The sequence below is a fragment of the Myxine glutinosa genome, chromosome 13, assembly GCF_964187855.1.
Source record: "Myxine glutinosa chromosome 13, kmMyxGlut1.1, whole genome shotgun sequence".
NCBI classification, from domain to species: Eukaryota; Metazoa; Chordata; class Myxini; order Myxiniformes; family Myxinidae; genus Myxine; species Myxine glutinosa.
This window is the reverse complement of record NC_136273.1, coordinates 48580373-48607958: the sequence shown is the minus strand read 5'-3', so window position 1 is coordinate 48607958 and position 27586 is coordinate 48580373. Positions and strand designations below refer to the sequence as shown.

The window sequence follows — 27586 nt, the reverse complement described above, 5'->3', positions numbered from 1 at the left end:
TCTCTGACCCACCTCAGCAGTTGCTGCCTCGGAACGCTTCAGTAGCTCACGAACAACTGCGTTGTCTGTGATCGGTTGGTGGATAGGCGTGCAGTAGTCGACTGTTGATTTGCTGGGTGGGGGAGAACCAGTTGCAGAGGTGAAACCCCCTAGCCCAGGCACAGGCTGCAGGCCACAGCTTCCGATGTATCTGATGAAGAGCCAGATGTAGTACTCTTGCATCGTAGTGGCATAGACTGTGTCATTCTCTGCTGGCGGTGTGAATGATGAGCGTTCCGAGGCAGCAACTGCTGAGGTGGGTCAGAGATGGGTCCTGAATACATTTGATCTGGGTGTCTGCATGAAAGCCCTTCCCATCATCTGGCGCTGGCCAAATGAATTTGCTAGTCATGTAGTAACGATTGGACCCTTCCACACATCCATGAACTACATCGGGATGCTCACTGGACACAAGATGCGTGGTTCTGGATATGCAGAGATTCTCTTTGAGGCACAACTAGTAACAAGTGGATCTCTCAAAGGTGTTCTCAGTGGAAAGGCCTACGCAAAGTCCCTCTTTTGCCTCAAAACAGTGTGTGAGGCAATGGAGAGGCTGTTGATGGAGAGATTCACTGAGGAGGAGAACATCATGATCTCTGACCCTGCTGTGCTTCTCAGAATGACCCAGTCTTGCAACCGAGAGCACCTCGATGAAGCCCTCAAAGACCCCTCAACTCTACTCCTCATCAAAAATTTGCATAAAATTTGCATAATTTTGCATAAAATTTGCAGCAGTAATTTGTATAAAAATGGTATGTGGGACATTTTTTCAGCTTGGGGCCATAGCTAGTCATTTTCTACACATTTTTTCCAATCTAGAAACACTGATTAGAAGTATATCTCCGGGGGGTGCAGGGGGACCTAGTCTTCCTACTAGACTATATGCGATTGAAGAACGATGGTCAAATAGTTGAGGAGTTCTCATTTGGCACAACAACATATTCACATTGTAAGAGTGAGTTTAATAAACTAAAATGTGGTGGTCTTGGGATTTTCGAAACTAATCCCGAAGGAATGAGATAAATTACGAAACATCTGAGTGGTAATGGAGTTAAGATTTTATCATTCGGTTTTGATGTTGATGAAGAAACAACGCCAATGTATGAAAAGCAGAGATACTAGTATTAGTGAAGAATAAATTACAACTCGTATTAATGCTAATAAATAATTTGATAAAATATTTAAAGAAAAGGATTTATTTGAACACATCAACTTTAATAATGAAGAAAAGGAAAATTTCATGACACGTGATCACACATATTCATTCCCATACCCACGACAACTTGATCCCACTAAATAATATGAGGAATCGTTATTGTCTATGGAAACTTACAATATCCATTTTAATATCACAGAGAACAATAAGTTTAGTTATAATCCCGGAAGCGGATACAAAACTATAACAGTTTCACCCGGAGCATATGAGATTTCCCAAATATATTCTGAAATTTCCCGCCTTATGAAAGAACAAGGTGATGAACCAAAAAATATTGTTATGAATTTTCAAAAACATACTTCAAAATCAACTATTAGGCTTAAAAATAATTATAAAGTTGATTTCACGATTGATAATTCATTTGGAGAGTTATTGGGTTTCTCTTCAAAAAAGATTGAGACTGATGGAACATTTTACAGCAATAATGTTATTCAAATATCCTCAGGTATAAATTCAGTTTTAATTCAATGTGATTTGATTGATGGTGCTTATAATGATGGAACAAGAAAGAACAAATACAATATTTTCGTTCAGAGCATACTCAACCCAGTTGGGTTATAAATTCAATATGGAACCAAAAAATATTGTCTATCTACCCGTGTCAGGAAGAACCATTTATAAAGTAAACTTTAGGATAACCGACCAAGATAGTCACATGATTTCCTTCAATGGAGAAATTATATCCATCAGAATTCATCTACGTGAAGTTTTCTAATAAATAAATGCAAGGGTTATTGTGAGAAAACACGAGTTGGGAAAATATAAAATGATTACAAAGGATGGGGATGGGATGTTCCTTTCACCATACCATCAGGGTGAAAGTATTGTTGCGGTTTTTGGAATAAAGGAAAAACCCCCTCTTAGTTAGTTGCACCACAACATGTAGCCTCGCTTTAGTTCAGTTATGTCTTATTCAATGTTAAGTATAGTCTCCTTTCCTGTGTTAGTATGTGTTGATGCAGGCCAGTAAGTGTAGGCCTCATTGGGCTGGAATGCCATGTGCTAGGGCCTGGAACAAGTCTGGGAGGCCCGAGGGAGGAGCTAAAGGGGAGTGGCCGGTAAGTGGCAAGCAGCCAATGGGAGCTAAAGGGGAGTGGCTAACAATGTCAGCCAGGGGAGGTGCTTGGAACATTCAGGTGGGACTCTGGGAGGGGCTATAAAGCCCTGCCCCGGTCCCCCAAAACTCTCTGTGGTTCGCTCTGTGGTTCGCTCTGTGGTTCTCTCTGTGGTTCTCTCTGTGGTTGAAGCTCTCTCTGTGGTTGAAGCTCTCTAGCCCAGGACTCTGAAGCACGAACGCTCTCCCCGTGGCCAAGCTCCCAGCTCTCTCTGTGCTCTGTGGTCGAAAGAACGAACTCTCTCTGTAGTCTGCGTTCTGCCCCTGCCCTGCGCTCTGCTGCCTGTTAATAGCGCTCTCGCAGGACGATCTTTCCCGGGGCCCGAGACTCCAACGATCTCCCTGCCTGGGCTCCCTGCACGTGCCGCGAACATCCCAAGGGACACGCCCAACGAGCTGACCGGGGCGGATGGCACCAACGACCGCGCTTGAGCGCGTTCTCTTCTCTTCCTTCCTTTCCCCGTGTGAGTGAGAAGGCCCTTGTCTGGGGAAACAAGTTAAGGATGTTACATTTCTGCCCTGTGTCTTTTTGCTTTGGCCATTGTACATTATAAATAAACATGTGTTCTTTGCTTCCATTTGGCCGTTCACGTCTTTTCCCACCATTGGCTTCGCATTGTACGAAATAAAACCGCTCAATCGGGTTCAGTAAGAAGTAATGGCACGAGTCACGTGACACGCAAACCGCTCGGGCGTATCAGACCAGCGTGACTCGTGCGAGGTTCAGCCCCCGTCTTCGTGGCGGCGTGTGTATAGAAGGTACATGGGTATTTGACCAGAGAGACTTCCGCACGCTCGCTACGGGGGTGGCGGCTGGAATTGCTCCGCAATCCGCCCCACGAGTGTAAAGTGGGTAGCGGCCTCGTGGACTCGAAGGCCCGAGGGGGAAAAGGGTTTAACCCTCCTCTGTACGTCGACGGGCTCGAGATCCGCAACAGTATGTATCTTGGTAGAGGATACTATAAACCGAAGAGACAATGGGGTCTAGGACATCAATTAAGAAATGAAGGAGATGGGATAATTGATACTCTAATAGGTATTGGTTCAACTATTCTTAAACATAAAGACCTAATTGGTTCAACTGCTTCTGCCGTGCGAAATGTAGCGGGTGCTATAAAGAGTATAAAAGACGCTCAAAAGGACTCATAAAAATATTTTCTTATTTTTTTAAAAAAAGAAATAAATACAAGAATGGAAGCAATTGATAGTATCTATGATTTGGATGATATGATTATCTCAAACTCTACTAAAAAGGAAGACTATTTTGAGGTAAATGCTATAACAGGAACAGACTGGAATACAAACGGAACAAAAAGTTTTGAAATAAATAATCAACAAACCTACTTGAATCTAGGTTATAGTTTCTCATTGTGTAAATTTCAATTCACTAAGGCTGTGAATAACACTAATACTACACTCGTAAATGATTTCTTCTGGAAAATGTTTGATAGTGTTTGTTTGTATATTGGAACACAAGAGGTTGAAGTGGTTGATTTATGTCTGCTGCATCTGAAATGATGAAATTTACACTATATTCGTTTTGTGATAGAATTGGTAAGGGTTCTGCCGAAGGTTTTATTCCTGATATGGCAACGGTAACACACAGACCCCGGTTATAATCAAAGAAAGGGAATGTATAACGATGATAATAAAGCAGAGAATAATTTTACCATGGCAGTTCCCCTTAAGGGTATATTTGGATTTTGTGATTATGATAAAGTTCTGTATGGATTTAAAATTAGATTTCAACTACAAAAGAATGAAAATGAAAATAGGTTGCTTTTTGGTGTTGCCAATGCTTTCGGTGATAATAATAAATTTGTTATTAATGAAATGTGTTGTGTTACGTATTACCTCCCCAACCCCGGTTACGGTGCACCTCAGAGTCTGGAGGGGGAACACGGCAGAAAGATTTGTTATTTTGCATTTTCTAATAAACCATGGTAAAAACAACACACCAATGCAATTGCAGAGCAAAACAAGTAATTGTATTAAGAACTCTCACATACACAGTGTTGTGAAAATCAAGATACAACAGCAACCCAAAGTAGGTTTAATCGTAATTCGTTCTCAACATCATCTAGAGAGAAACCAATAAACATGGTATTAATAATACATACAGGTGAATACAGGTGCGGACAGGCTGTATGACTATAACAGCTTTGATACATATTGCAGACACGTTACCTTTCTATGGGAAGCCCAGGGAAGCTCTAAAGGTACATCGCTAGGGTTACATCGTGGTGATGGATCTACATCGCCTGTCCGCGCTGATATATATATATAGGAACCGAGAAAGGGTCGCGTAGCGGCCATGAGGCGAATAACATCAGTGTCGTAATTTGGATGACGATTTCATTACATTCTCCCCGCGCTTAGATCCAAACTCGGCGGTGAAGAACAGCAGACACATACAGAGGAATACATAGGAATGCAAAGAACGAAATACATTGGAAAGATGTCACTGCCGGTCGAACGTCCAAGGGGCCATCAATCCCGATGGCAGGGTTACTGCATTTCAGCCTGTTAGCCTGGTTAGCAATCAATCTCCAGCTATAGATATATCGAGGAGGAAGTCCCAGTCAAGAAGATATCGGACCGAGCAAGCAGTGGTCATCCCAGGGAGAAGACGTTGAGCCCGTGGGTAGTAGTAGTCTTCCTGTGGGGTAGTCTGAGTAGATAAGTGTACCTCGTTGAACAGTGAGAAACGGCACAGTAGCTAGATGGATAAGGTGTACCTTTGAGATTCGCAACTCATTACATAAGGTGTGCCATGACGAAGAGCGACTGTCCATACGACGCAAAGCAACGCATTACAGGCAGATGTCGGTGTGGCAGATGTGTAATTCAGTAAACCATAACAGTAAGTAAGAAGACCATTACAGGCAGATGTGTCGGTGTGGCAGACGTGTAATTCAGTAAACCATAACAGTAAGGAAGAAGACCATTACAGTAGGTCTGTACCCGCCCTGGCTCCCAAGGGTACATACGCAGTACAAGCGCATGTAGCGGCACGCGAATCTACCGTGGGCAGCGATCGCACGAGACACGAGCGGCCTCTGAAGGCTGCCTGGATGACCGGCATGGCCGATTACGACGACGCACAAACGGTCGAAACGCGCCTCTCCAGCGAAGCGCGCAGGACCGCCGGGATGCATGTGGCAAGCTTGTCCATCGGCACCGCGCGCGGAGGATCGGAGAAGATCGGCAGACCGAGAGAGTCCCGGCTGGACAAACCATGTTTGTCCCAGCGTCGTCCCGGATCGTTATGATTGATTGCCATGATTGTCACGCCAGATGGCCCGGATGGATTGGCCATCCCGGATGTCCGACCGATCCATCCAGTTAACGCCATCGTTGCATGGCACGGATCCAGCCGGACCGCGGTTGGATCGTCCATCCACGGACGCAATACCGCAGTGCAGCTCATTGAGGCTGCATTGGGAGGGAGAGGTGTACACTAATTGATTGATTAATTGTATATTTTCATAATCAATTGGCTCATCGCATAACTAAACCACAAGGGGCGAGGAGGGAGACGCCACCCGGGCGAGCAACAAGAACCTCCCGGGTCCCCACAAGAGTCGAGGTGGCCCGATCACAGGGAGGGGCCATGTCGAGAAAAGGTCGCAGGGGCCAGAAAACTATCCATCGTGCGTAGGGAGTATGTGCACGTATCCTCGTGCATAGTTAAGTGAGGCCAGCGCGACCTCAAGGAAGCGCGACAGATTAGCTACATAGTAAAGTGAGACCAGCGCGACCTCAAGGAAGCGCGACAGATTAACTACATAGTAAAGTGAGACCAGCGCGACCTCAAGGAAGCGCGACAGATTAGCTACATAGTAAAGTGAGACCAGCGCGACCTCAAGGAAGCGCGGCAGATTAGCAACATGGTCATATCCCTTGGACATACTATCCACAAACCGCAAGAATATCGTGGTAGACTAAACATCTGTTAAGGAGGTGGCCGCAGCGCGCTGCATACCGGAGACAGACGACCTTCACAGTCTGGGTCAGGCTGAGTCACAGTCAGACTGGGGCAGAGGGAAATGGAATCAGACGAGGTGTCTCGCAGTCTCGAAATGTACGAGGCAAGAGCTCTGTCCGATAACAACGAGCCCAGAGTCAAGGGCTAGCAGTACGGTGTCACCGTGTACTCCCTAAACGGTGCTGGCGCTCGACCCTGAGGTCACGTCATTACGTAAAGGTCAATTGGTACGTAGTTTATCAAGGTAAACGAATCCCCGATGAGATCGCGGGAAGCACGCCATTACGTTAATGACGCTGTAAAGCGAACGCGTGATATAGTCGATGACGTCATCAATTAGGTCGGGCGGGTTTAACGGCGAGTTCTAGCTGAGCGGTATCCCCCAGACGGAGTACAGTAGCACACCGAAATCTAACGTCTCGCGTGCAGCAGCATTCGAGCGAGCTCGAGATCGGCATACGAACCCGGCCGACGGTGAAAGTAACAGTAACATCTAGGGCGCACCGCGTACGAGGGAAACCGAAAGTTGAGCTCGGCCTGTTGATCCGGTGCGGGTGAGCCCGCCGAGTCGAGGGGCGAGCACGCTTGTCGCTTGGCAGCGATAGACTGCACGACGAAGGAGCGAATACATATAACGCCCTGAGGTAGCATCTCATTTGAGGTGCATTGAGCATGAAGGATGAAGAGGGGCCTTTCGGTCCGTCAAGCCTGCTCTACATCACATTAACTCACATTAACATCACATTAACTCAATCCAACAGCTTATCAAATTAAATTAATTGGGTGAAACGCGGGGTGTGTAAAAAGGAACGATAGCATTCGGTCAACATACATTCCATGCACAGCATGTTTACAATGGTCGCAGGTGTTTAACGAGAACGCCGTTTGAGAGCGGGAACACGAAATCAAGTAAAAACAAAGGACGAAGACGAACGAAGAAGAACGAACGAAGAACTACACATGGTAGCCAGGTATACGAACAACCATCATAAGCAGAACCCGAGTGCCGTGAAAGGCTATGAAGGTCCCGCTCGACGTCCTTAGAAATTCATCCGTGCTGCGACGAGTCCTCGCATGGTGCCAAGCGAGCCTCCATTGAGGCGATTCCGGGCAGCGGTCCGTAGACATTCATCCGTGCTGCGACGAGTCCTCGCATGGTGCCAAGCGAGCCTCCATTGAGGCGATTCCGGGCAGCGGTCCGTAGAAATTCATCCGTGCTGCGACGAGTCCTCGCATGGTGCCAAGCGAGCCTCCATTGAGGCGATTCCGGGCAGCGGAGTTCGTCGGCCTCGGGAAGTAGCCACATGCAGGTGGGACTGCGACGGCCGCGATCAGAATCGCCGGCCTCACAGAGTAGGGCCCGCGAGAGGAACCGCATGCAAAGGGGTTCATCCAGCGAAGATGCGGCGCGCGCAACTGGCGCGTCGTGCATTGTAGTGATTCCATCCAGCGACGGTGCGGCGCGTGACTCGCGCGTAAGAGGGGTTCCGTCGATCGGCGATAGGAATCGCCGGTGTTGGGCCGCAGAGAGGGCCGCGATGGGTTTTGGAACGTGCCACACGTCGCCACGTGTGGCTTCTTTTGATCCACGCGTAGCAACGTTCGGATTCGCGGCGAGGAGGTGCTCGGAAGCAGGATGGGATCGCGGGCCTCCCAGAGTATTGGCGCGCGATGGGTGCAGTGCACGACGATTCGCGTGGAGGAGGTGGTTCCACCGAGTATCGAGAGGTCGGAGTGAGCCGGTCGTGACGGCGTGATTCCGACGAGCAGTGCGCGCTTCGCGCGGAGGAGATGGGCCACTGAGTAGCGAGTGGTCGGAGTGAGCCGGTCGTGACGGCGTAATTCCGACGAGCAGTGCGCGATTCGTGCGGAGGAGATGGGCCACCGAGTAGCGAGTGGTCGGAGTGAGCCGGTCGTGACGGCGTGATTCCGACGAGCAGTGCGGGATCCGCGCGGAGGAGATGGGCCACCGAGTAGCGAGTGGTCGGAGGGAGCCGGTCGTGACGGCGTGAGTCCGACGAGCGGTGCGCGATTCGCGCGGAGGTGATGGTTCCACCGAGTAGCGAGTGGTCGGAGTGTGCCGGCCGTGTGGAGGCATGGCCGACATGGGAGACGTGATCACTCGCGTGGGAATCTCAACTCGGGCCGAGGCACGCATATCTAGGATGAATCCCTCGGACGGAGCCGTTAGCGCTTCCGAGCTGCGATCGGACGGGTAGGCCGGCGGCTCCAAGCGGGTCCGTCGTTCCGACGGGGTTTCAGCCGCAGGACGTTGCCCAGTAGCATCGTGCTCCAGGCATCGAGCCGGAGTCCGTCACGCCTGCTCTGGCATTCGGGTCTCATGAGAGCAGGTCGCTTTTTGACGACGCGGTCCCGCGAAAAGGCTTGCGACGTCCCGTCTTTCGAGGCAGGCCGGCAGCGAGAGTAGTCGGAGCTCCGTTGCTGGAGCTAGCTCGACGGGTCCTCCGCTGGGCATTCTTCTCCGAGGTGAGCAGTGCAGGAGCGATGTCAGGAGAGGAATTACGATTAAATGTTGTGAAAATCAAGATACAACAGCAACCCAAAGTAGGTTTAATCGTAATTCGTTCTCAACATCATCTAGAGAGAAACCAATAAACATGGTATTAATAATACATACAGGTGCGGACAGGCTGTATGACTATAACAGCTTTGATACATATTGCAGACACGTTACATTTCTATGGGAAGCCCAGGGAAGCTCTAAAGGTACATCGCTAGGGTTACATCGTGGTGATGGATCTACATCGCCTGTCCGCGCTGATATATATATAGGAACCGAGAAAGGGTCGCGTAGCGGCCATGAGGCGAATAACATCAGTGTCGTAATTTGGATGACGATTTCATTACACACAGTAATAACACTATTAAAGAAAGTACAATGAAAATGTCACTTGCATCAAACGAACAATACTTATGATGGTACCATCATTCCCCAATGCTCTCAAAGCAATTAACTCAATATGCCAACCGTGAGTGGAATGTAACATTTCCCAAAGTCCGTGCACGGATCCCCATGCTGATTGGAGATCAAGGTCGTGCAGAACGGCAAATCAATAGGCTGGTATTTGCGCCACTGTGGATGAGGAGTTACGAGGTGAGAGGTCGATATGGGAATTGAGCCGATAGGTAAACCAACGGCAATCAACACGATGAGGTCGATATGGAAATCGCAACGGCAGAACAAGATGCACCAATCAGACAGCCTCTTCTTCTTCGAGGACAAAATGGCATATAGGCCTGTAATAGAAGCGCTGGCTCCCTTCAACAATGACACACTTGGTGATAAAACCTGAGACGCAGTTTTAATTGCACTCACAATATATGACTGTCGCGGGCAATCACTTTCCCGGGAAGCCTCAACTCATTCGTGACCAATATTTAAAAAAGTCCGCTCACAGCCTCGATGCGATTCATGGCTGTATCTCTATCATGGCCGTTCTCCTCCTCTCTCCTTCTCTTCCAGTTTGTTTGCCGCGTCTTTCTTTTCCTTCACAAATACTTCTTTTCACCTTTCACTAAAGTCATCTCCATTTCACACAAAAATCTTCACAACAATATTAACTGAAACTAAAAATATTCTTCAACTATATAATAACAACAAAGGTGGATGTGATGGATCCATAACAGTTGGTGTATTAGCGAATATACTCCTAATCTTAAAACAGAAGAGATGTTGAATAAAAGACTTAACTCAAAGAAGCCACTAAATGTATCGTACCTTTAAAGAAGATGCCAACACGTTAAACTGAACCAAACAACCAATACATGGAATTTGGGTGTTCTGGAAGGAAAGCCACTATACCTATGGCTCATTTTAAAGAAACCAAATGAAGATGATGGTACTGATAAGAATATTGCGTTATTCTTATCAGTACCATCATCTTATCAGGAATAATGCGATAAGTGATAATGCTAAAGTGAAACAACTTCTGGTTTCTCTGGATTGAACATTTTACCCGTGAGATAGATTAGAAATTAACTGGGAAAAAATGATTATGTGGAGCCTACAAGTCTTACCAAAATGTGTGTGAAAGGAATGGTGATAAAGAACCTATTTTGGATATGGTTGTGTTTCAAAAACTTTATACAATCTACACAATTGACCTGAGTTCTCAAAAGGAACTCTAAAGTCTAATTGTTTGCTTTTGGAAAAACAGAATTACAGATTAATACAGATAATGGTGTTATGATTAATATCACATAGATTTTTCTCATAAATACAGTGCATTCAGAAAGTATTCAGACCCCTTCAGTTTTTCACATTTTGTTATGTTGCAGCCTTATGCTGAAATCGTTTAAATTCATTTTTTCCCTCATCAATCTACACTCGATACCCCATAATGACAAAGAGTAAACAGTATTTTAGAAAGTTTTGCAAATTTATTAATTAGAAAAAACTGAAATATCACATTGACATAAGTATTCAGACCCTTAACTCGGTACTTTAATTATTGACTTATCAACAGAAAAGTAGAATTTTTTTGTAGGCTTCCCCAGATCTGTTCCCCGACACAATCCTGTCTCTGAGCACTGCAGGCAGTTCCTTCGACCTCATCGCTTGGTTTTTGCTCTGATATGCATTGTCAGCTGTGAGACCTTGTATAGACAGGTGTGTGCCTTTCCAAATCATGTCCAATCAATTGAATTTTCCACAGGTGGACTCCAATCAAGGTGTAGAAACATCTCAAAGATGATCAAGAGAAATGGGAGGCACCTGAGCTAAATTTCAAGTGTTATAGCAAAGGGTCTGAATACTTATGTCAATGTGATATTTCAGTTTTTCTTTTTAATAAATTTGCAAAACTTTCTAAAATCCTGTTTTCTCTTTGTCATTATGGGGTATTAAGTGTAGATTGATGAGGGAAAAATGAATTTAAACGATTTCAACATAAGGCTGCAACATAAAATGTGAAAAAAGTGAAGGGGTCTGAATACTTTCTGAATGCACTGTATATCCTTATGATTATATGGATTCATTTGAGAGGTTTAAAGAAACACAACTTCCCTCGAAAGAGAATTTCTATAATGAGCGAAATAAAATTCATATAACTGATGAAGATTACACTGAAGTACAAAATATTTGGAAGAACTTTAATATACAGAACCTTGGGGATAATCAGAATTTGTATCTTAAAACTGATGTTCTTTTATTGGCTGATGTATTTGAGACTTTCAGAACCATCTGTCATAATACAAATTCCTATGGTTTAGACCCCGCTCATTATTACACATCCCCAGGATTGGCTTAGTGATATAGATATGCCTTTGATGATAGAGAAGGCCAAAAGAGGAGGAATATCTCAAGTACAGGGTGATTCACATACGACGTACTATTTTGTTTTTGAATAACTGTTGCGTGAACCGATCTACTTGTAATTTGCAGCACTTATAGACAAATGTTCCCCATTTATTATGTGAAAATTTCATTAAAAAATAATTGATACAAATTTAGTTATGGGTCTCGATATGGCGGGGGTAAGAAAAATGTAATCAAAGAAACAATAAACTTTGAACATCATTTCAACTGTTTAACCTTTAAGAAAGAAGAGTTTAGAAAAATGAATCCAAAAAGAAGTTATAAACATCATTTTGTATACAGAGGAGGTAAATAAGAAGGCATTGGGGGCTTTCGATGATAAGAGGTTTATTTTAGACAATGGAATTGATAGTATGCCTGAGGGATATAAGTATTAAGAACAGTGATAAGATAATATAGTTGTTTAGATGATTTAGGTGTTAAGATAAACATAAGAGTGAAGATAAGTATAAGAGTTAAGATAAATATGTGTTAAGATACACATAAGAGTTGAGATATTTAAAAGATAAGTATAAGTGTTAAGATAAACATAATAATTAATAATATTTAAAAAAAGGGGTTGGGGGGTTTTAACGGGCCACTGCCGCCTTTTTTACTGGTATAGAAATCATAGAACCAAGCAATAATCAAACCAAAGAGGAGAAAATCACAGCCTTGGTATAAAAATGGAAAACATCATGAATGTGAGAAATATCAAATAGGTCTTATTGAAGAAATAACTAAAACAAATGTAGATAAAACATAAGCGGATAAATTTTATATACAAATAAGTTAGAGGATGTAAAGAAAAGAAACATCCTTGAATGGACAGAAAACTTTGATGGTTATCAAAAGTTCAATGGACAAATAATTTACTGCAATCTCAAAATGATATGTGGCTCAGTAGATGCTCAAACAAGAGCAATAAGAGAGGTTTATCATTTCATCTCTGCCCAACAAAGATATTTAAACCAGGCACCAAATTCAAACATAATATTGATCAATATATTACTTATATTTATATATACTTATATTTATATGTACTTGTACTTATATTTATCAATATATTTATCAATATTTACTCGATGGTGATGAGTGCCATAAGAAAATTATGTTATTCCCTAAAATAGAACATAGGCAGATATTAGTTGACTCTCCATGGGAGTTCAAAGAAAATATGGGGGTCTATTGAGGATTTAACCTTTGTTAATGGCTTAGATGGGAAAGGGAGAAATAGATGAATTTTTAAAGGGCTATGGGTGTTTTGGAAATAGTGGGCGTGGTTTATCAAAAATTGGGTGTGGTTTGTAACAAGTGAATCCTCTTGGATTGCGCTGAGGTTCGGGCATGGAATTTCTAGGAGGAAGTATAATTTGTATGCAATGAAAGTACATGTAATATGGGATCGAGTAAGATTTGACATATCCACTTTTGTTATTCCCGATTCCTCATTATTTCAGAGTACATAGGCATAATGAAGAATATGACAATAAAAATCAGTATACAGAATTATTTTATTTAATTAATGCAAAGGAATTGGAAAGTCCGCCACGAATTTTTAATATATCTCGCCATTTTCCTGTCTGTTATTTTAGGCGGTGTATGACCGACCGTGCAGCGATTTAAAAAAAATATATCTTGGCAATTTTTTCAACCGAGTCTAACACTATGTTAGCGACTGTTAAAAATGAAATGATATATCGAATTAGAATTGAAATAAACCTGTGTGAGGGAGAAAGACAGCACGGGCCTAACTAAGCAGGCCTCAAAGCTATGCGAGTTAATAAAATGGTGGATATTTGTTTATGAAGCCTCTCCCAGAAGTCCCCCAACACGAACCAATCAGGAACTGCCACGCCCACTTATATGATCTCAGAATTCCTGTGACAGGAATTAGCGTTACACTGGCTGGAAGTCAATCGCTAGAGGCGCTTCCTCAGCGCCAATAATTGGTCTATTGAGGGTTTAATATTTAATAACAGGTTTATTTAAACGTAGAAGAAATAGACGGATTTTTTTTGGGTTTGATCAATGGAACAATGGAAAAAGTGTACATGGCTTGTGAATAAATATTCGTTGGTATGCTCGGGGAAGAGGGAGAAATAGGAGGAATTTTTACGGTCAAGGGGGTGTTTTAGAAATAGTTTTTCCCTTTTTCTCATTCACTTCAATGTAAAATTGGGTGTGTTTTAGAATCAACAATGGGGTTGGGGGTCTATTGAGGATTTAACCTTTGTTAATGGTTTAGATGGGTCCCGGTGTGTACCCTGGTTAGAATAGGTACACCGTATACCTGCGTGTCGTAAGAGGCGACAAAGAGGTTTGGCGTCAGGAAGGGCATCCGGCCATAAAAACATTGCCTCAAAAGGAGAACCATGACAATTACAACTACATGTGGGCAGGGTACAGCCCGAAGTGGAGATCGGTTTCTGAGGTTTGGGACATGGAATGTAGGGACAATGACAGGGAGATCAGGAGAAGTGGTGGAAGTATTGGACAGAAGAAGAGTGGACATATGTTGTGTGCAAGAGACGAGATGGAAGGGAAGTGGTGTGAGAATGGTGAAGGGTAGGCAGGGACAGAAATACAAGTTAGTGTGGCAAGAGTGCCCGGAGGGCATGAATGGTGTTCGTGTCCTGTTTTCTGAGGAGTTTGTAGACAGTGTGGTGAGTGTGACGAGAGTGAGTGATACGTTGATGATGGTGAAAATGATGATTAGAAAGTTCTTGGTGAACGTCATCTCGGGATATGCTCAGCAGGTTGGTCGGAGCGATGAAGAGAAGGACAAGTTCTGGTGTGCGATTGAGAAGCTGATGGAAAACGTGAAAGATGAGGAAGTTGTTGTGGTAGGAGGAGACCTAAATGGACATGTGGGAAGGAGTTTGGACGGTTTTGAGGGAGTTCATGGGGGTTACGGATATGGTGTGAGAAATGGAGAAGGTGAAAGGATTTTGGAGTTTGCTGATGGAGCTGATTTGTTGATTTGTAATACTCAGTTCCAGAAAGGGGATAATAAGCTTGTTACATACACGTCAGGTGGGTCGACGACAACCGTTGACTACCTGATGGTGCGTAGGCGAGATAGGGCGCACCTCCAGGACACAAAGGTGATCCCGGGGGAGGAGGCTGTTTCACAGCACCACTTGGTTGTCTGCGACATAAGGGTGAAAGGTGCGAGGAGAGCTCGGCGGGTGAAGTACCAACCAAGAATGAAGGTGTGGAGGTTGAAAGAGGTGACAGTAAGGGAGGCATTAAAAGAGAGGCTGAGTAGGGTTGAGGATGATGTTGTTGAGCTTGAACGTGGTTAGATGTCAATGAAAGATAGTCTGTTGGGAGCCCTTGGTGAGGTATGTGGATGGACAAAAGGACCACCGAGGCACTCGGAATAATGGTGGTTGGATGATGAAGTTGGAAAGAGGATTGACGAGAAGAGGAAGAAGTTCAAGGAGTGGCAGAAGGCGAAGGGTACGGGAGCAGTAAAAGCAGAGCATGAAAGTTATAAGGCAGCCAAGAAGGCTGCAAAGAAAGAGGTAGCAAAGGCGCAGGAGGCATGTAGGAAAATGTTCGAAGAACGCTTGGATTCGGAAGAGGGTCAGAGAGCGGTATTCAGGGTGGCAAAGCAGATAGCGAAGAGGTGTGATGTGATGGGGGTGACTTGCTTGAAGGATGAAGTGGGACAAATCGTTGTGGACCCAGATGGAATTAAAGGAAGATGGAAAAGATTTATGGAAATGCTGTTGAATACAGAGAATGAATGGGATGGCAACATAGAGAGTAACCCAGTTTTAGGACCGGCAGAGAAGATAACTGAGCAGGAAGTTGAGGAAGCGATAAAAGCAATGAAGAGTAGAAAAGCAGGAGGGCAGACGGGAGTTGTGGGAGATATGTTGAAGGCAGCAGGAAGTTGGGGTGTGAAGAGAATGACAGAGATCTGTAATCTCGTGGTGAAAGAAGGCCGCATTCCAGTGGATTGGGAACTGAGTACTCTCGTCCCTCTATACAAGGGGAAAGGTGATCCTCTGGAGTGTGGCTCGTACCGAGCGATAAAGTTATTGGAGCATGTAATGAAGGTATTGGAAAGGGTGTTGGAGAGGAGGATAAGGAAGAAGGTGAAGATTGATGAAATGCAGTTTGGATTTATGCCAGGAAGAGGAACGACAGATGCGCTCTTCATTGTGAGGCAGTTGCAGGAGAAGTACATGGAGAAGAGGAAGAAGTTGTTTCTTGGGTTTGTTGATCTGGAGAAAGCATTCGATAGGGTTCCACGCGAAGTATTGACATGGGCATTGAGGAAGTTAGAAGTGGAGGAATGGTTGATCAGAGTAGTGATGGCAATGTACAAAAGAGCACGCACAGCTGTAAGGACGAAGTGACGGGAACAGTGGTGAGTTTGAGGTGAAGGTGGGAGTGCATCAGGGGTCGGTACTAAGTCCACTACTATTTGTAGCTGTGATGGAGGTGCTGGCTCAGAACATAAAGGAGGGTTTACCATGGGAGTTGTTGTATGCAGATGATCTGGTGTTGATTGCGGAAAGTATGGATGGACTGAAGGAAAAGATGAACAAGTGGAAGGAATGTATGGAGACAAAAGGTCTGAAGGTGAATATAGGAAAGACGAAGGTGATGGCAAGTGGTAAAGCATGTGGTGAGGTGGAAAGAACTGGGAAGTGGCCATGTGCTGTGTGCAGGAAGGGTGTCGGAGTGAACTCCATTCAATGTACAATGTGCGCTGAGTGGGTTCATCAAAAATGTAGTGGTCTGAGAGGGTCATTAACCAATGTGGCAGCTACATTCAAATGTAAGGTGTGCACAGAGGGAGCTGCAGATGGAGGAAATGTTGAGTTGGATCTTGGAGACGGCGTGAAGCTGGAAGGTGTGAAAACATTTGGCTACCTCGGAGACGTGCTGAATGGAGAAGGTGGATCAGACTCGGCAACGGTTGCTGGAGTGAGATGTGCATGGAAGAAGTTTCGGGAACTGAGTGGCGTGCTGATGGGTGTGTCGTTGAAGCTGAAGGGAAAGGTGTATGCTGCATGTGTGAGAAGTGTTATGATTTATCGGAGCGAGACATGGGTCATGAATGTAGAGCAGCAACGAAGGCTGGAAAGGGTGGAAATGCGAATGGTTCGGTGGATGTGCGGAGTATCGTTGAGAGAGAGGAAGACAAATTATGAATTGCGAAAGATGATGGAAATAGAGCCTGTGATTGATGCTGTGAAGAGAAACAGGTTGAGATGGTTTGGTCATGTGTTGAGGAAGGATGAAAGTGACTGGTTGAGAAGAGTGATGGAAATGAATGTAGAAGGAAGTAGAGGACGGGGAAGACCGAGAAAGACTTGGCTAAAGATGGTGGATGAAGAAATGCGGGGAAGGGGGTTAACAAGGAGAGATGCAGAAAATGGGGCAAAATGGAGAAGATTGTCATGGGGACCGCAAGGCTAACCCCCGCTCTAGCAGGGAAAATGGCCTTAAAATGCATGTTGTTGTTGTTGTTCTAATGGTTTAGATGGGGAGGGGAGAAATAGATGGATGTTTTTTTTGGTTTTTGGGTGGGTGGTCCATAAGTTCCAAGGCATTTTCTCCATTCATTTAAATGTAAAATTGGGTGTGTTTTAGAACCCCCATTTCCCCCCTACTGTCGGTGTTTAATTTGCAGCATATTTTGAGCTGCAGAGGTCATTATTTTAGCAACGAGAAATTGACATGATACTTGATGCTTACTCAAGCTGCAATTCTTGTTACCCTCACCTGAGGAGAGGGTATTGCATTTGAGTCCGTTTGTTTGTCTGTCTGTCTCTCGGTTTGTTTGTCCGCACTGAATAAATATGATTTTCTTTGCAACCGTTGGTCCGATTGACAGGAAATTTTCACCAAAGGTGCAACTCCACCTGTATAATATTTTGATAATTATGACGTCATAGGTCATGTGGTTTGGCCGCCATCTTGGAAAAACCAAAAAACTTTGCACCTCTATATCTCCGAAAGCGCTGAATAGAAAAAATTGAGACATGGCTCATTGTAAAGAACCTTCCATGAAGAATAAAATATATTAATCGTGATGTCATAGGTGCCTCCATCATGACGTCATAATTCGACAAGTACAAAACTTCATCCTATCGAGATGAAATCTATTGAGCATCATGTAGGCATAAATTGGTGGAGAAAAAAAATATATAATGATGATGTCATTGGTCACGTAGTTTGGCCGCCATCTTGGAAAAACCAAAAAACTTTGCACCTCTATATCTCCGAAAGCACTGAACAGAAAAAATTGAGACATGGCTCATTGTAAAGAACTCTCCATGTGGAATAAAATCTGTTGGTGATGATGTCATAGGTCCCTCGATAATGACGTCATAATTTGACAAGTACAAAACTTCATCCGATCAAGATGAAATTTCTTGAGCATAATCTAGGAATATATTAGTGTGGAAAAAATAATAATGATGACGTCATCGGTCATGTGGTTCGGCCGCCATATTTGTTTTCACACAAAAGCCTTCAAAACCAAGGAAAATACATCCTGGCGAGGGTTTGCAATCTCTGATTGTTCTTTCTTGTTTAAACATGTATGACAAATGTATTTTATGTAGGAGATATCAGATATTAGTACAATTACAACCAAAATATTATTGCCATTCCCTGTTCTGCATGTACCAAAAATATTTTTTTACCTTTTCCTTGTGGTTGCAGGAAGGCACTACAGCTTGCACGCCAGCTGCAGGAAGTGGCGGGTGAGGCACAGGCTTGCTACAGCCTGGGCAGTACCTATACACTCCTGGGAGAGCATAGCCGTGCGGCCGAGGCCTTCCTGAAGCACCTTGAGATTGCGAGATCTCTCCACGACAGGTGTGCACTGTGCATGCCAACGATCAACAAACACAGCAAATCTCTACCTAATATTGCTACACAAATTTAGCTTCAAACTCGCTCTGGGAACATTTTATTTCTCGGAGAGACTGGCTGGCTGCTCAACTGCTTTCACTCTTTATAAGCTGACTGTTTGATGCTGATGTTTTGTGCACCATGCACTATTGGTCTATACAGATCGACAGTTCTGCCAAAGCAGTTTATTTTGCCAAGAATTACAATCCTGGACAGCGAACCATTCCGACACAACATACTCCACTGAGTGTGCAGGAATTTAGAACTCATCCAGGATGCTGGCAATACCTTGCCTACTCTTTGCAAAGGACACCATATAATTTTTAACATACACCCACTAATGCTAGCAGAAGTGAAGCCCATTTTAACGTCCATTACTGCATGTGATACACCATGGTAACAATTTATTTTTGTGAAGCAAAACAAATAAATAAATTTTGTTTGAAAATGGAAAGCCACAAGGCCCATTAACATTTACTACAGCGCCTTCAGAAAGTATTCCCTCCCCTTGACATTTTTCACATTTTGTTGTGTTCCAGCCTGAATCTAAAATGGGTTAAATTGAGACGTTTTTTATCACTGATCTACACATAATATCCTATAATGTTAGTGGTTTTTAGTTTTTAGCTCTCTTTGTTTTGTTTTAGTTTTTAGCTGTTTTTGGCTTCTACCGACTCCTCTCTGGCCTAGCCCCCCCCGCCCCCCCGCCTCCCAGCCCTGTCTGTGCTCTGGCCCTCAAATACTCCTAGAGCTCACACAAGATCTGCCAGCAACCCTCTTCTGGTGAAACGGCCAAAATCAAGACTCTCTGCTCACCTTCACTCTTTCATTCCTCTTTTTCCCCACCTCTGGAACAAACTCCCTCACTCTATTCAATCCCACTCCTTCCTCCAGGTCTATAAAACTGCTGTTCAGTAGACCAGTGACAAAAAAAGTCTCTCAATCCCTTTTAAATTCAGGCTGTAACAACAAAATGTGAAAAAAGCCAAGGGTTGCGAATACTTTCTGAAGGCACTGTATCTGCTGCCTAAAGCTGGTGTTGAACAAAGACCATCATTATTTGAATTGGGACCAGATTGCATTGGAGCTTCCCTAAGAGCTTATCTATTTCATTTCCTGGTATGAGCCCTGGGATGAGGCAGAGTACTGGTGAGGTACGATGAGATATTGGACTTGCGTTGTTGGCTTAGTGGTGATTTATGCTTTTCTTTGTGTCTGCAGTAGCTTTTTGTCTCTGAAGGACCTGCCTTTTTTAATCAAATAGTCACATGGCCTGAATTAAGCATGTGGAGGTAATGGGCCCTGAAATTAGCTTTGGGTGAAATGCCCTTGCCATTGGGATCTCTGCTGGAAAGAGAGCATTTGGAGAGGTTTTTATTCTTGTATATTTATTTATTTATTTCCTTTTTTTGTTCAGACAATGTGACTGGATTTTATGCTGTTTGTTGGATTCCTAGTAGCTAGGGGAAGGGGAGAAGATTGTCATGGGGACCGTAAGGCTAACCCCCGCTTTGGCAGGGAAAATGGCCTTAAAATGCATGTTGTGTTGTGTTGTTGTTGGATTCCTAGTAGGGCTTCTTGTACTTTGATATAATTGCTGAAGTACAACTTCAGAATACGAATACACTTGAAGCAAGAGTGAGAGCCAATGATGCATCGAGCTTCAGTAATAGGATTTGAAAATATTTTGCGGTAACTTCATTTTTTGTTCGCAAAGAACAGGTGGAACACACTTAAATATTTACTTTTGACCCTCATCTGCACGTGTTTGTATCGTTGCTTTAGTAACCACCTATTCAACCTTAGTTTAAAGGAAACTTCATGCCATCATAACCAACTCCTCACCACCAGTGCACTAAATCTTGTTTTATTTTCAATTTCATTCCAACAACTTGCTTTCTCTTCACGGAAAGCTTCCTCTTCGTTGACAAACCTCTCAAAGACATTCAATCTGTCAAACTTTTGGGCCTCACCATCAGCCACACTCTCTCTTGTGCAAACATATCAGAGTTGGCCTCCAAAGCAGTGGTATAGACTGGGCATCCTATCAAATTTTTACTTCGCAAATCTGAACCTCGACCTCTAAGGCCTTATTCCACAGCTCGATTGAGTACTACTTTCCCCTTTGGGCAGGTGCCCCTGTCTCATCTTTTCCATCCTTTATGTTGTAGAATCTAAGCCACTCAATCATATTCCAGCAGATATGTGTATGAAGGTATTGTGCACTTTAGGATAAAAGCATGAAATTTGGCAGGTGACTAGGGCATGTCCAGAGTAAGAAAACTGACTATAGGACTATTGCAAATTTGCTCCATGATGGCTGCGACAACCAATTTTCCAAACATGCGGGAACAAGCCTTATGAAGTACTTCCAGGTGTCATGATAATGTTATAAAATCGGTATAATCATGGTATTATGTGTTGTTTTCCCATCTGTATGCATGTATGTATGGCCTGGAATGATTCTTATTTGCATACTGTTTATTCTGCTTGCAGGTGCTGACCCTAACTAATTTGCTACGTCGATCTACATTGTGAACTCTGGTGTTGGTCCAACATTTAATTAGTGTTTGGTGGTGGTCAAAATAATATCCTGGCTAACAATGGTGAAGGTACACAAGATCATGGATCCTCAGAAGCCTGCAGGGACATCCAGTAGAGCATGTCTAATAGACTGGGACACATGTTTTCTGTATCATGAAGAAACTTCCGAGTCACTGATCTTCCCAGCTAATTCAAGGCGAGGCACAGATGGAGCAGGTTACAGAACCATAGCCAGCAATCTTCAGGCATTTGGCAGGATTGGCTGTCTGCCAAGAGCAATACATCTCACAACTGGATGATGGTGATGGAATTGAGGCAACACTGCAATTTCTTGGAGTGAATTTGCTTCTGGAGTCTTGGAGTTTCTTCTGGAGTGAATTTGAGGCTGGGGATACATTGCATGAAGCATCAACATTTGACCTCAATGCTTGGGTCAGGAAATGTGCCCTTCAACTCGAAGACAAGTATCTGCTGGCCAAATTGAGTGCTGGTGACTTGATTGCACAGAAAACCAAGTACCATGTCTAATGCGTGGTCTATCTGTATAACAGAGCACGAGAAACAAAGTCATCCAAAGAGACTGACGTTGATTCCGCCAATCATGTTATTGCATTAGCTGGACTGATTTCCTATATTGAGGAAGCTCGCATGGGCAGTGGAGTGGCAACAGTATTCCATATGTCAGACATGGTCAAACTGTATACAAGCAGACTAGAACAGCTTGCTACTGAGCTCACTGAACGTGTTCACTCCACCAGGCTAAAGAATCGAATCTTGGCCTATTTTCCAGACATGATAGCAGTAACAAAAGGCCGAGAGGTTGCACTTATTTGCAATGAGGATGTTGGTCCTGCTTTACAAAAAGCATGTGAATATGATGCTGACAGTGATGCCGTTATTCTTGCAAGAGCTGCTAACATAATTTGGAGAGACATGCTGAAAAAGAAAACAAGATTCCGTGGTTCATTTGGTGATCAGTCCCAAGAGGAATCGTTACCAAGTTCCTTTTCTGCACTCGTATCTATGATTCTGAATGGGCCAAATATCAAAACACAAGCAAGTTTCACATCAGTGTCTCGACCAGTACTTACCATCACACAGCTGTTGATGTTCAACAATTTTGTGCGCCGTCTGGAGACCTCTACTGCAGCAAGTGCTACAACACACAGCCAACAACAAGAGACACCTCTGCCAGTCTATCTAGGAGTGATGGTTCACAGAAAGACACACAAGCGTGATTTTGTAGACACTCTGTTCAACCTAGGACTGTCTATCTCATATGGCAGAGTGCTGAACATCTCCACTGATCTCGGAAACGAGATTTGTCAACACTATGAGACTGAGAAAGCAGTCTGCCCTCCTCATCTGAGAGGTGGTCTCTTCACAACTGCTGCAGTTGATAACATAGACCACAACCCAAGCTCGACAACTGCTCATGATTCATTCCATGGAACAGGCATATCCCTGTTTCAGCATCCAAATTCTAACACCAGCGGAGTGAAATGGGCCATGCAGGGTTGTGATGATACCCAGACTGCCTCCAAGAAGATCTTGGCACAGTTGCCAGAATCGTATACCAGTGTGCCTTCAGCCCCAGTGCCCGGAACGGATCCACCAGTGCCTAAAACAGATGGGCCAAACAGAGCTGACTGTCGACGTATACCTGAGGCCATGCAGAAAGAATACAGGTAAAGTATAGGAAGTTGTGTTTCATAATCACCTAATTACAGTTGTTCTTTGAAAATGTATACATGTAGTTTTTCTTTGAAAATAAGTTACACTATTGTATTTCTTTTTTGTTTTCAGTTGGCTGGAGCATGTGAAGCAGACAGTCGCGACTGACTCATTCAGTGATAAAGAAACTGTCTCCTGGGCTGCATATCACACGAGTCAGCAGGCAGTTGGTTCAGAGCCAGAGAGCAGCGTATCTCTTACTGCTCTTCTTTCCCTGTTCTATGACCAAGCAAACTCTGTTGCCATGATTCGTCATTCAATGGATGTTGTACAGAAGGCAGTGGAGATACCCATTCCTGGACAAGTGCCCATCATTTAGCTCTTTCACGAGACTTGATCTTGTATACAAAAAAAAAAAAATCATTACCATGGATCAGCCTCTGTTTACATTTGGAAAGCAAATCCAGTGGAGTTGGTCCACAAGCTATGGTGAGGTCAAATTAATTGTAATGTTTGGTGGACTGCACATTGAAATGGCAGCTCTTAATACACTTGGAGATCTTCTAGACAATAGTTGATGGACCAGTGTACTCGTAGAAGCAGGTGTGGCCACATCTGGCACTGCAGATCCATTTCTCAAAGCCTCTCATGTTACTCGAACACGGCGTGCTCATCAGGTGACAGCCTGTGCTCTGTACCTACTCCTGCAGAACGCATATGACCAGTATGGGCAAAGCCTGCAAGAAGGAGAAAGCATATTGCCTCAAGAAGACTGGTGTTCCAAGCGAGCTGAAGTCAGTCCCCAATCCAGTTTTGGCTCATTATACTGAATTTGGGGCTCGAGCTAATGATCTATGTGAGAGCAATACGCGAGGCAGACTTCTTGCTGTACATGGATGCTTTGACCAAGATCACACCCTGGTTCTTTGCTCTAGACCACACTAAGTATGCCAGGTGCGTTCCTGTCCATTTGTGTGACATGGTAACATTGGAAATGTAACGTCCAGAGATCTTTGCAGAGCTTCTCAAAGGAAACTTTGTGGTGAAGAAGACAGGTCGAGCATTCTCTGCAATAGCAATAGATCAGGCCCATGAACAAAACAATGCTGCAGTGAAGGGTCATGGTGGAGCTGTTGGCCTGACTGAGAATCCAGCAGCACTGAGGCGATGGATGGTTTGTGACCCTGAAATGGCATATGTTATTGAAGAGTTTGAAAGCTCAACAGAGTGGAGAAAGAAGTCAGACACAGGCATCATGATCAGGCATCACACACACAGAAGGCATTTGCTAAAGATGTCAAATCACTGAGATACAATAGAAAGACTGGGGAATCACTTCTGTGAGGATAGCAGTGATCTTCTCATGCTGGACAGTAGAGACCTTGTTGATCCTGCTGTAATCGACACTGTACATCATATTGAGAAGCTTGGACAAGATCAGTACAGCACGTATGTCACAGAGCGCCTAGTCAACCAAACAAAACGTATTTATGAGCCAATCAAGAGGAACAACCTGCCCCTCTTCAGTCGGCCTCCAGCCCAACAGAAGTCAAAGGGACAACAGTAGCTAACATCACTGAAGAACGACTGTTATTTGTTCACCAGGCTATACATTGCCTCACATACGAGATGGGGACCTCAACGAGTTCTTTCAACATGAGAATCGGGCTTGTCCACCTTCACTGTCACAGATGGGCAAGTTGAGAACTGGAGTGAAATCACACCTGGTAGGCTGCCTGGAAGAACTCGTTCTTTCACAAACCAGTGCATCTGCACCAGCTTCAGATGTTATTGTTCTTGATGGAGCTGCAGTTGTCAATATGTTGCAACCTGGTCCAGCCAAAACATTTAATGATTATGCAACTGCAGTGTTCCTACCTCACATCAGAGCTCACCTGCAGCAAGCAAGACGGGTAGACATTGTGTGGGATAAGTACTTTACGGACAGTCTGAAGGCAGGTACACAGAAGAGGGAAAGGAGTTAGAAGACGTGTTGAGCCATCCACCCTACTTCTTAGGAATTGGAATGAGTTTCTCAGGATTGATGAGAATAAGGTGGAACTGTTCTCTTTTCTGGCAGTCTGCATTGGATCAATGGACACCGGCAAGCAAGTCATCACCACACATCACTCTGGCATCCTTTGTAATCAGCGTCGAGATAAAGAAGGCCTTGCTCCCTGCAACCACGAGGAAGCTGATACAAGAATCATGCTCCATGTGCAGGATGTTGTGAAACAAGGGTATACAAAGATCTCAATCCGCACAATTGATACTGATGTGGTGGTTCTGGCAGTGACAGCAGCACAGCAACTCAACATTCCTGAGCTGTGGGTTGCCTTTGGAACTGGAAATAACTTTTGTATCTTGGCAGCTCATGATATGGCCAAGGCCTCGGGGTCCTGTGAAGTGTGCAGCTCTGCCAGTGCTCCATGCATTCATGGGATGTGACACTGTCTCGTTATTTGCTGGTCGAGAAAGAAGACTGCATGGGACACATGGAGGTGCTACATTGAGGTGACATCAGCATTTTGCACATTGAGTGCTACACCAAAGTCTGTAGATCACTCAATGGAGCAACTAGAGCACTTTGTGATCTTGCTGTATGACCGTACGAGTAGTGAGCAATGTGTCAATCAGGCCCGCAAACAGCTCTTTTCTCAGAAGGGTAGAGCACTCGATGATTTTCCTCCAACAAAGGCAGCATTAATCCAACACACAAGGAGGGCTGCCGACCAAGCTGGTTACTGTTGTGGCCAAATGATGATTGTAGCTCCTCGGATTTCAAGCCCAAGCGAATGGGGATGGAACAAGGGTGACAATGGGGAATGGGATGCATGCTCGACAACACTTCCAGAAGCATCAAAGGCCTGCCGGAACTCTTGAGATGCGGCTATAAGAAGGGCTGTGGAGGGCTGTATAAATCTGTTGAGGCAGCCCTTCCATGTACAGTACTTGGAGAATGGGCAGCTTAAGTATCACAGCAGAGTATTGAGCATCCACCTACATACTATTTATTGGTATACAGCAGATCTGTGACATTGGCACCAAATGGATGTGCACCAGACAGAATTTCTTGATTTTAAAATACCATTACTAACTTTACAAATGTGAAATGGTTCCAATAAATCCAAATTGTAATGAAACGAGATGTCCCAATCTGAGACGTATGTGGAAAGTGCATGGAAATTGCAGCCATTTTTGAAAATAGCTGCAACTGCTGCCATAGGACATTTCTGCGATGGGCCCTATAGCTAATAATCTTCCTTTAGATATGGCCTAACTCTGTTCCAAATTTGATGCTTTTATCATTAAGTGCACAATAATTTCACCTATCTGCTGTACTATCACTGGATTCTCCCATGACAAAACTGAATCTCTGGACCTTTTCTCCCTCATCATACACAGGTTGGTGGCCTCTGTCTAACGTCTACCCCATCCTTTGTGGTCTTGCACTCTTTGTCATTTCTGTTTTCCATCTCCCCCCAGGCCCTCATTCTCTCCACTCCCTCCCCCAGTGTTTGCAGGGTGCACTCATTCTGGTGAAACCTGCAAAATCTAGGTTCATTGCTCACCTGCACTCATTTGTTCCTCTTTTCTTCCTCCTGTAGAATGAACTTCTTCATTCCAATCTCATTCTTCCCCTGCATCAAAGGACTTTGAGATGGCTGTTCACTTCCTCCTCAGATCATCCAAAATTGATACTCGTGATATTTTCTAACCTCGTTAACCCTCCCTATCCCCTCCCTTCCTTTCCAGGTTATTGTGTTTTCTCCCCTCTTTCCATCCACCTTTCTGTTTTTACCTACAATGTGTCACAGGTCGACAAGAGCTCCGCATTGTTGTTGTTTTGTTGTGAATAGTGTTGGGGGGAGAGGGGAGGTGGGGAAGGAGTCGGATTTTGAAATGTGCACCCATTGGTCAGACAGCTGCCGGACTGCACCCACATTTGTTGCTTGACTCCCCCACCATGGTACCCAGAAGAAATAATATGGCCGCCATCCTGGTTTTCTTGTGAGTCTAAGACATCGGCCCTGTAGGCATTTGCTGAGTATACACTGCCTGGATTTGTTGCGTAGGATTTCCATTGACTTTGGGTGTAGTGTTACTCACGATGAAGGACCCCAATAAGTCTTATCATATGTTGAATATATATTATTAGTAAAGTTGATAAAGCCTGTCAGCACGGTACGTGCCTCCCTAAAAAAAAAAAAGCGTTATGTAATTTTTGAATGGCCCCATATGGGGGTTGAACAATCCATGACCGTGTAAATAATCAGCTCGTTCTGATATAACCGTGGTGTAGGCTGACATGGATGAGGGGTGTCATAATTTACATATTGGGTCACTGAATTGGTTCACCAATCAAAATAACTGAATGGACGCCCTTTGCCCCCGCAACATGGGAAGCCCCCTGCAGGGAAGACAAATCAAAAATAATCACACGTCGCTTTCCTGGCTAGTGTGTACCATATGTGCCGCGTTGGAGAGAGTGGATAACTCATATGAAAATTTGACTGTCATTTCTCAGGGTCGGAGAAAGCCGAGCATGTTGGAGTCTGGGAAACGCTTACACAGCACTCGGAGAGCCTGACCAGGCAATAAGTTTCGTCGCAGAACATCTACATATTTGTCGTGAGGTTTGTGACATCTCCCTCAAATCGGGTGTGTTGTTGATCCGACATCATCCTTCATTTGCCTCTGAATAGGGGGGAAATATTGGTTCTGGCCCATTTGACATTCTGGATACTTCTAAAAAAAAATATATCTTTTTTATCATTTTTCCATGTATTGCGACGTGTTTACAAGAGC

At 44.2% G+C, this 27586-nt stretch overlaps 1 protein-coding gene across 4 annotated transcripts in view; it reads left to right on the top strand.

Annotated features, from left to right (window-relative positions):
* The window catches only part of LOC137416210 (G-protein-signaling modulator 2), a 134266-nt gene that overhangs the window by 30300 nt on the left and 76380 nt on the right, over positions 1–27586 (top strand). For all 4 annotated transcript variants that reach the window (XM_078767414.1, XM_078767416.1, XM_078767417.1 and 1 more), the window contains 2 exons: positions 18368–18523; positions 27306–27414. In XM_078767414.1, the coding sequence (XP_078623540.1) occupies positions 18368–18523; positions 27306–27414 (265 nt within the window). The remainder of the gene's footprint in view (positions 1–18367; positions 18524–27305; positions 27415–27586) is intronic.